The sequence below is a fragment of the Enoplosus armatus genome, chromosome 12, assembly GCF_043641665.1.
Source record: "Enoplosus armatus isolate fEnoArm2 chromosome 12, fEnoArm2.hap1, whole genome shotgun sequence".
Taxonomy (NCBI): domain Eukaryota; kingdom Metazoa; phylum Chordata; class Actinopteri; order Centrarchiformes; family Enoplosidae; genus Enoplosus; species Enoplosus armatus.
The window spans coordinates 19,102,708-19,112,000 of NC_092191.1; the positions used below are offsets into that span (position 1 = coordinate 19,102,708).

General features: G+C 47.1%; 1 protein-coding gene across 1 annotated transcript; it reads left to right on the top strand.

The window, feature by feature from the left end:
• Positions 1 to 774: 774 nt before the first annotated feature.
• cdc42ep3 (CDC42 effector protein (Rho GTPase binding) 3) lies at positions 775 to 6,959 on the top strand. The gene is made up of 2 exons (XM_070916009.1): positions 775 to 972; positions 5,121 to 6,959. The coding sequence occupies exon 2, from the start codon at positions 5,353 to 5,355 to the stop codon at positions 6,430 to 6,432; it is 1,080 nt and encodes a 359-aa protein (XP_070772110.1). The 5' UTR covers positions 775 to 972; positions 5,121 to 5,352; the 3' UTR covers positions 6,433 to 6,959.
• The last annotated feature ends 2,334 nt before the right edge of the window (positions 6,960 to 9,293 follow it).

The following is a 9,293-nucleotide window of genomic DNA, read 5'->3' on the forward strand; positions in this document are numbered from 1 at the left end:
ACAAACTATCTGTGCTGCAGCTCTACCCATGTGCTGTCCATTAGCCTATTTGGAAATGTCCCCTGCATGTGCTGCAGTGCTGCAGTATTCTGCAGCAATAAGTCCATCCAAACAGCCTCAGCCTGCTGCAGCTTTGCACAATAAAGGACTACGCACAGAACGTGAAGTGATTTTCTAGTTTGGGAACATAATGGGAGGGTATGGGTGTGCATGTGTGATGGACAGATAAGGATAGAGAGGAGACAGATAGAGAGTGGGAGAGTCCTGTCAAGTGTCTGCCGGCTGCCTTTTCAGAATAGCTCTTATCAGATGGGAGCAGTCGCAAAGTCAGACAGGGTGAGGCACAGAGACAGAAGAGGGAACACATACTCAACATACATATCAGGAAGGATTGTTTTAGAGAGGGGAGACAGCCAGACATCCCATGTGGCATTTGTCTCTTCTCCACACAGCGCAATTTTTTTTTTTTTTCGAGCTGCGAGCCCGAAGCTTGTGATCACTCATCACCGCAGCTCCACCAAGGCGCAGGAAGCGAGGAGGATCCTCAAACACCACAGAGCTTAAAAAATCCGAGCTCTGAGTAGGAGAGAGGACAGACATGCACAGGTGCTGCTAGAGAGAGAGAGAAGGGAGCGAGAACACGGAGAGAGAGACACTAGTAGAGAGAGAGAGAGAGAGAGGAAGAAGAGGGGGGGGGGGGGGGGTGTAGGAGGAGACTTGATTTGCTTCAGAAGGGAATAGGAGCCGGAGTGCAATTCCAAAACAGCTGTCCGACAGACGTCCCAGTCGACAGAAGTGCAGCCCCAAGGCAGAGACAGGAGGCAGAGCAGTGTCAACATGCCACAGGAGCAGCACAGCAGCCACTGAACACACACACACACACACACACACACACACATCAACCTGGGGCTGCAGCATTCAGGAGAAGCCCAGCCTGGGAAGGATCAAGATCTCCTCATTGGAATATCTGAGGTGAGTGAGAGCGGGAACATGTTTTATTTCACACTCTTGCTGGTACTCTAATCTGAATTAGTAGATAGGATCTTGTTGCTGTAGTTTGCCTGCTGTCATTGGAAGTGTCTAGTTTTTTTTTTCCTGAACGTCTGGAGCAGAATGGGATATTGCTTAGTAACAGTGCAACGTGCGAAAGCGTGCATGGTAAGTTAAGCTTGTGCAGGAGCGTTTTGTCCGGCAGATGCTCCCTTACATGTAACACAAGAGCTGTAACTGTTAAGAGCAACATGATATCCTCCCCGGTTTCCAAGAGAGACATTTTTGGTCCGGCTACAAGCTTAAGGCATGTTCCTCTGAAATGCAGAGCTGGCTTTGCTTTTATCTCTCGAGGGGGAGCCGATTTTGAGGAGGTTTTTTACCGGAGCCCTGGGAGGAAAGGACTTGCCAGTGTATGTTGACATTCCCTTCATGTTTCATATGCTTCGATTCAGTTTCCTGCTCATCTCTGCCAAGGATAACTCTGGCATGTGCTGGCCATGCTTGCGGGTGGCACAAGGCGAGCAAGAAAGAAAGACAGAACAAATACTCCACCCTGCTATTCGCCCTAGTCCCGGCACCGCCACCAGGCCACTGAAAAGTTGCCTATAATTGAGGTTTTTTTATGTAACAAACAGCTCAGTCTATTCTGTAAGGCTACCATTACCCTCTGTGGTATGTGCGTTTGCTTTTTATAACAGCCCCAAAGAGAGGGTCTTTCTGCTATTCAAAGGCGTGACAGAAGTCAAGGCCACAGTTAGATGTTAGAAGAGAAACTTCAAACCCCCGCAAAGTTGCTTTGAAGACACAGTGGGAGGAAGAGAGGTTGATCTCCTACACACCGATGATGTTACACTGACCACAACTACTGCAGAAGTGCAGAATAGCATGCTTTATTTATCAACAGCACTGATGTGAAATGTCAGCGCAGTAATTCCATCATGGGAGGAATATTTAGGTGATGCACGATTTCTATTTCAAAGACTGGGGAAGTCATATACAGGTCATATTTTGAACAGCTGCTCTCCTGAGCCTCTCTCTGTACGCCCCTCATCAGTGAACTGTGAAGCATCATCAAACTGTAGCATTGGTTTAGACTACAGTAGAATTACACTGCCTCTAAGAATACACTGACCCATTTATATCACACGTGACTTTTAGGTGTCCAGAAATACCCAGACAAATCACGAGCCATTAGTGTAATTACCAGATACCGGCCTCACGTTTATCTGCCCCCACACTCAAACTTTCATCGCCTCGCTCCTTCTGCTGCCCCCTCACTAATAACTAACCCTCCAAGCACGAGCTGATGAGGCAAAGCTCCATTTTTAAAGAGGCTGGAGTGGCTCCAGATCGCTTCGTGCCCAGACAGATAGCTGCTGCTGACCCAATGACACAGTGGCTTTATCCTGGCTGCTCAGACAAGCAGTTCTGAAAGGAAGGTGCCATCAGATCTCCACTTCCCCGGAGGTGTAAATGAAACCTGCGACCGCATTCTGCGGAGGCGGCGGCGCCAGGCTCGGGCGCTCAACACGTGCCACGCCGCCTCTTTTTGGACCACTTCCAAAAGGAGGGTGCAAATCTGGCCTTGGCTTTGAGATATACCAGAATACGCCTGCTCAACTATTCACAGCCTACAGAGACACAAATGGATTGATTGGGTCAGCAGGCCATATGGGTCCATCCTGGGATATCCATCCAAATTGATTAATTTCCTCTTGGGCCAAAACAGGCTTAACTAACATTGCTATGACTCTTGAGATTCTCGACACATACTCGAATCAATACTAGTTTACCCAGGCTAACCCTCACACTGGTCATGCGGCAGATCCATAAAAGACCGACATGTGGATATTGTTTTCCTCATACTTTGCTGTTGGCCTCTGGAATTCCAGTCATGTTTGCCATGTAAGCCAAACTGAGCCACCAGCAGGACGGCTGACGTGAAGGTCAGACCATCAGGCTTTCACCGTACCAGCTGACTTCTCACGAGCCACAAGTGTTGACCTTGGGTAGGATGCACAGCAGATGTCCCCCCCCCCCCCCTTGTGAGAGTTGAAAGAGTTGGATTGCTCTTCTGCTAGACGAAATTCCTTTAAGTTCTGTCCATACTATTGATTTCCCCCAGCATTATCATCTATTATAATGCATGGGCTGTGTGTTTTCTCCTGCCACTGGAGAGCAGAGGGTCCACACAGACCAGGCAGATGTTATTATTTCATCCGGGCAGACCAATAATCAATAGGTGCGTTTGATAGGAAGTGTTTCAGCCAGTAGTGCAAGCAGAGACCTTCTATTCTTGGTAGTAGCGTTGCAAAAGTTAATGCAGATATAGATATGTGCACTCTGAGCCCACAGGAAGCAGCTTTTGGCTTTTGTTTCACTTCCTATCCGAGTCCAATATCCCACTGCAGCCAGCATCAGCTGTCAAGGTCAGAAAGGACTGAGGAGCAGCAGTGAGAGGGAGAGGCACTACAAAAAGAAGTAAAAAAACAAGTGGGAGGAAGAGAAATGGAAGAAAAAAGAATAAGAGAAAAGCTTGAGCTAAACAAGTGAGGGATTTTGCTGTACCCCCCTCCCTTCATTAAACACTGCAGCACTCCTCTCCGCCCTCCCCCTCCTCCTTCCCTTTCTCTCCCTCACTTTTAGCAAACAAACACGCTCTCCTTCGCACACATGGCATGCATTCAAAACTGCTATCTCTCACGAGCGCAGACAGGCACCTCGCACATACGCTCACACTCGCACCAGCACTTGACTACACAAGCACCCTTGGAGAGCGATGTTGCCGTTCACCACACTCACACATGTTCTGCATCCCTCAGTGTTTGTCATGGCTATATATAGCCCCATCGTGCTTGTTGGGTGACAGGTTTATTTGTGTTGTAATGGCATCCCCTAAAGTGAGAAGATTTCACCTTGTACTTCACATCCTTGCTGAAGTTGTGGCTCTCATAAAGGCAGACATCGATGCTACGGCACTTCGTCAAACAGGCTGGAAACACGACAATCCCTGTCCAGTGGTTTCCAGCCTGCTTTTTGGATTCAAATACGGAACAAGTGTCTGTCTCTCCGGCTCCACACTAATGTGCCTGCTGAATAAACATAGCCTACTTAAAGTGTCTCTGATAAGGCTGATGCACTGTGTCTCTATGGGGTCGGTTGCAGCAGGAATGTGGATGTTTTCTCAGTGAAACCTTTTTTTTTTTTTTTTTTGGGGTGGACTTGACCGCCCAGGCACTTTTGTGCGGCAGTGCACTCTGTCAGGCGGTCACTGCTGACAGACCTCTCATAAGTAAATATGTCTATAAATGGGCAAGCTCTCTCCTCACTGGTGCTCCCCCCACCCCCCACCCCCACCCCCCATCACACACACACACACACACTGTCAACTCCCTTCCTCCACCGAGTGTTTTCCCATTTCTCCTTGGTTGCTATGTCATTCCAAATGGTCAAACCGATTCTCTCCTCTTTTTACTGAGTTCATCCCACACCACGCTGGCTGCCTGTATTGAGCAACCTAGCTGGTATAGCAGCCCTTATTAAACTTGGCGCTGACCCTCTGCCCATCAAATCAATTCACAATCTGCATCACCTTCTTTCTTAAGATCCACTTCTGTTCTGTAATCCCACACAATCCGCCTAAACCCCTTCTTTCTTCCCTCTGGTCCATCTCTTTCTATCTCTGTGCGTGTCTGAGCAGTAGCTTGTTCCTAAAACAGGCTGCCCTGCTCTGATCCTACTAAAGTCCCGCTTTGCTTCTCCTCTCCCAATCTGCGGTCCAGCTGTTCCACATTAGCACATCCAGAGCTGTGGAGGCCAAAGGAGGCTCATGTGTGGAAATGTGAATAGAGCTGCAAAAAGCCTTCGAACCAGGCCTCATCCTCCTCTGCTCTGGCTTCACAGTGCGCCAGATGCAAGATGAGGATGAGGATTTTTTTTTTTCTCACAGGATCTAGAATTTATTTGTGGGACTTGGGGACCAGATAGGTTGTTTTTTTTTTGGAAGGCAGGACAGGAGTTTTGTATCAGTAGCAGCTCTTGTCAAAGTAACCTTCAGGAAATTTGTCAGTGCTGAGATCATGTTTTTAAAAAATGCTGATATATTCTCTATTTGTCTCTGATTTCAGAAAAGTGGCCATTTGACCTTTCAACAGCGCCGGACATCACCAGTCCTGCTTGGAATCCCATTTCCTGATCGATGCAGCAATTGCTGAAATTATTTTTGGAGTCCTGTTTGACCGGTTTGTTACTGAGAATGTAACTCGAGCGTCTCCCCCGGGAACTGTAACATCCAGAACTTAAAGAGCATTTCCAACTTTTCTATCCTGCACGTCTGAGAACTCTTCCGCAGTTGCAGCCATGCCAGCGAAGGCACCCATATACCTAAAACCCAGCAATAATAAGAAGGGAAAGAAATGTCGCCTCAGAGATATTTTGTCCCCAGACATGATCAGTCCACCGCTTGGGGACTTTCGCCACACCATCCACATTGGCAAGGGTGGGGAGAGAGATGCCTTTGGAGACATGTCTTTCCTCCAGGGGAAGTATGAACTCCTACCTGGGAAGGGAGAAGTCCACCCTCAGTATGGCATCCAAAGTGAGTTTCTGAGAGCTAACAGTGCCGGTGATGCTTCCTTTGCCGAGACCCCCTCTCCGGTGCTCAAGAACGCCATCTCCCTCCCAACTATTGGTGGCTGCCAGGCTCTTACCCTTCCCCTGATCTCCTCCACAGTGTTCTCCATGCCCCCCGAGCCGTTGGAGGACATCATTGGGCCTACAGCTCCCATGAAGCCTGACAGCACGGAGGAGGTAGAGATCCTGCAGATGGATGCTCTGTTGCGCTCTATGGACGTCTTCAGCAGCGAGCCTTCGTCTCCCTCCGCAGATATCCAGTCAAAGCCTGACGTCCTCCTGGATCTGCTGGAAAACACAGATAAGTCCACGTCAAAGGCAGTCGCCAAAGCTAACAAAATAAACAAGAGTGAAACCAGGTTTGACAAGCCATCATCCTATTATATCAATGGTCACAGCAACAGCACCTTCAAAGCTAACGGAAGCCTGAACAGCAACATGAGCAGCGACAGCTTTGACAGCTTTAGCGGTAAAGGGGACTTCCAGAACAAGATCTACAATGGCAACGGGAGTCTCAATGGCAACGGCAACTGCAATAGTTATGGACACTTTAACAATGACATTACCCTGGGCTTCAAGCAGGAGCTCTCAAAGTGCAATGGAGAGTGGGTGGACAGGGACAGTGGGGTGGAGGAGGGCCGCATCTGTGATTTTGAGTTTGAGTTTTCCAAGGAGAAGAGCACGTCGCAGGATTCCCTCGCCCAGATCACGGGGTCACTCCTCTCCCTTGAACTCGATCTGGGCCCATCCATCCTGGACGATGTGCTCAACATAATGGATAAACCCGCAGCAAAGAGCAGGCCTTGAGCTGCGCTGAGGCCCCGGGAGGAGAAAGGGAATTATTAAACTATAGCCATGAGGAGAGAAAGACTCAAAAAGCAATCAAGATGGTGTCTGGATATATCATTGAGATGAATATGAGCTACAATGGACAGAGCTGCTTATGTTTTTATTGTCAAAACATATAACTATTTTAGCTTCTATGGAGTGTTGATTCTTCTGGGGGGTTTTTTTTGTGTTTGCCATGCCAGCTGCATGTTTAAACTGCATGCACTATTAAGTTACAGCTAAAACACAGCCATCGTGCCTTTGACTGTAAAAATGCTACATGATCGATTTGTGTTCTTATGTTGACTTTCACAATGTATACACGTTAACTTTGAGGTCCTTTGCTTTTTTTACACAGTCTTGAACATATTGCATTTTGTGACTTTAAGTGTGTTTAACAAAGCATTATTTTGTTTGTCACATAATTCATTTGCCACATGACTATTTCAAACAACAGAACACTATGCATATTTGTGTTTTTAAACCTGCAACACAAATAAATTCATTTTGTCCTATTCTGGCTAATGTCTTGCAGGTAATGTCAGAGTACACCACAACTGAGAGTTAGTTCCAAAAATGGTTAAACACGATAACTCAAGGGAGGCTGAAAATCACAATGATGCTGGACACAAAAGGGAAAAGGCAAACAAGAACGATACCAAGGAAAGAAAGAGCTGCAGATTGACAGAAAGAAGGATAGAATGGATTTATTTTCTCGCCTCTGACATTCCTTACATTCTGCCTCCCTGCACTGCAGTGGGAGCACCGGTGGGCCTTCATCTGCCCAACCAGGCGCCTGCTCCATTTGTTTGCGTGTGGACGGGACAGGCAGAGGAGGGGTCTTTGACATTCCCTGCATTCCAGCCACAGAGCACAAGTGTCCAGGACCAGACATAAATCAGCTGTTTCAAGTGAGGAGGAAGGGCTTCGGTCTCAGAGCCTTGCTATCGTCGGCCACAATGTGTGGCGAGATGAGGTTATAAAACATGCGTTTGCACACCCGCAGGCAAACTTTGTTCAGTGCTGAACGATAGATGAGCCCCCTCCCTCTGTCTAGTTACAATAAAGATATGTTGACCCAGCAGTGTCGAAGCAACAGCCTGAAAGAGCAGGAGAGCAGTGATTACCCACACATGCAGCCTCTTGCCTCCTCAACCAGATACTCTATCCCTATGGGCCCTTCAGTGTAGACACATGAGGGGTAAGTCATAACAAGACCTTATGGAGGCTTATGGTAGGGTTCCCCCAAACACCCACGTGCTACTGTGTCAAGCTTGTTTAGAGAAAAAAAAGATCACTCCCCTCCTAACACACCCAGAGTCAAATGTACTTGGGTTCGCAAGCTAATTTCATATGCGAATAATTAACTCGGTTCGATTCCACTTCTGTCATTAAGCGGGCCAATGTAGCGAACCTCCCTCAAAGGCCTCAGAATGTCCGTAAACAACCGCGACCGGCTCAGCCGAGGCATCTGAAGACGTCGTAAAACCAGATGTTAGAGGAGACATGAACATTTCCCCGCGCAAGAAAACCCATGTCATGGCAGATGCCCCAGCCATTGGAAAATCCCAGCATTAGTGCTAAAGAGTTCGCATATGCTGAGCTGAAGAATACAAACTACGAGTATGAGTAATGAAAACCTTTACTGTCAAGGTAATTACTATGCTTGTACCTGCAATGGTACATCATTGACTTGATGACAGCCTTCATTTCGACAGGCATGGAACCCAAGCACACTCCCTTCAGTTTACAAAAGAACTTGCGACCACAGCACTGTAGCGTGTTGTGTAACATATTAGAAGAATTTCTGTAGAGATGCCAAAGCTCTCGGACACAAAATACCAGGAAATACCAGTGTTTTATGAAATCCAATACAAATACTCGACATATGTTACACCCTGAACACTGCCTCCATGTTCTCTGACTGTGAGTTCAGAGCTCTGCATGAAATACGGAGTGAATTTGTGTTTGTTTGAGCGACCAGTTGGCTCTGCGCCCTCATTTTACAGAGGTTGGTCTCGTGTAAGACTGATGTTTCTATTATGTCGAAGCCTAGACAACAAATCACTGCTTCTGTGTTTTAATTGTACAACTTGAACAGTGTGTTGGCTACCGGCAGACGCAGGGTGTCTTGTCTTGTTTCTGGCTTTGGTCTTCTCTGGGAGCCTGAGGGCAGAAAATACCAGAGATGGAAGGTAGAAATAGTCCTGATGGAGTGTTTCTCATTACCACAGGGCCAAGGTGGAAGTTTGACCTGAAGTGACCTTGACTCCAACTGCCCCTGATATTCCATCTTAATACCACAAAGCTGCCGTACATCAACACAATAAGGCAACTCATTGTGACACCCACAGACTCACAAGCAGAACAATATTCCCCTTGTTTTACTAGCAAGTCACAGCCTAGCCTTATCTTGACTTCATGTGTTTCTGTTTGCTTGAATCTCCGTTAAGATAAATTCACTGAAAAATGAATGTTACCTTCAAATATTTTTTGAGCAGCCGAACTGGTGTTACTGAAAACAGGGGAGCCACTGCCAAATTGGTGACGTTAGCTGAGAGAGGGAGGTGACAGGGGTGTTGCCACTACCTGCTGCCTTGTAATTTCCCAACCAGTTGCTGTCTTGACAAAAACAGAAAAGGCCTAATTGCTAAATTCTGTCTCTTTGACTTTGATGCTGTGGTTTGGTAGGACGGAGAAAAAGAACATACACAACTTTTTAAGCATGTTCTGGTTTCTGCTAACGAGGAAATATGCATTTAACACATCGTATTAGGCAAATTCTATCATACAAAGGCAAAAAGGCATATACTAAGGCTATTCCCTCAAAACATTTGACC

What these genes read in the sequence shown, in the direction of transcription:
- cdc42ep3 (XM_070916009.1), top strand. Translation starts at nt 5,353, where the DNA reads ATGCCAGCGAAGGCACCCATATACCTAAAACCCAGCAATAATAAGAAG.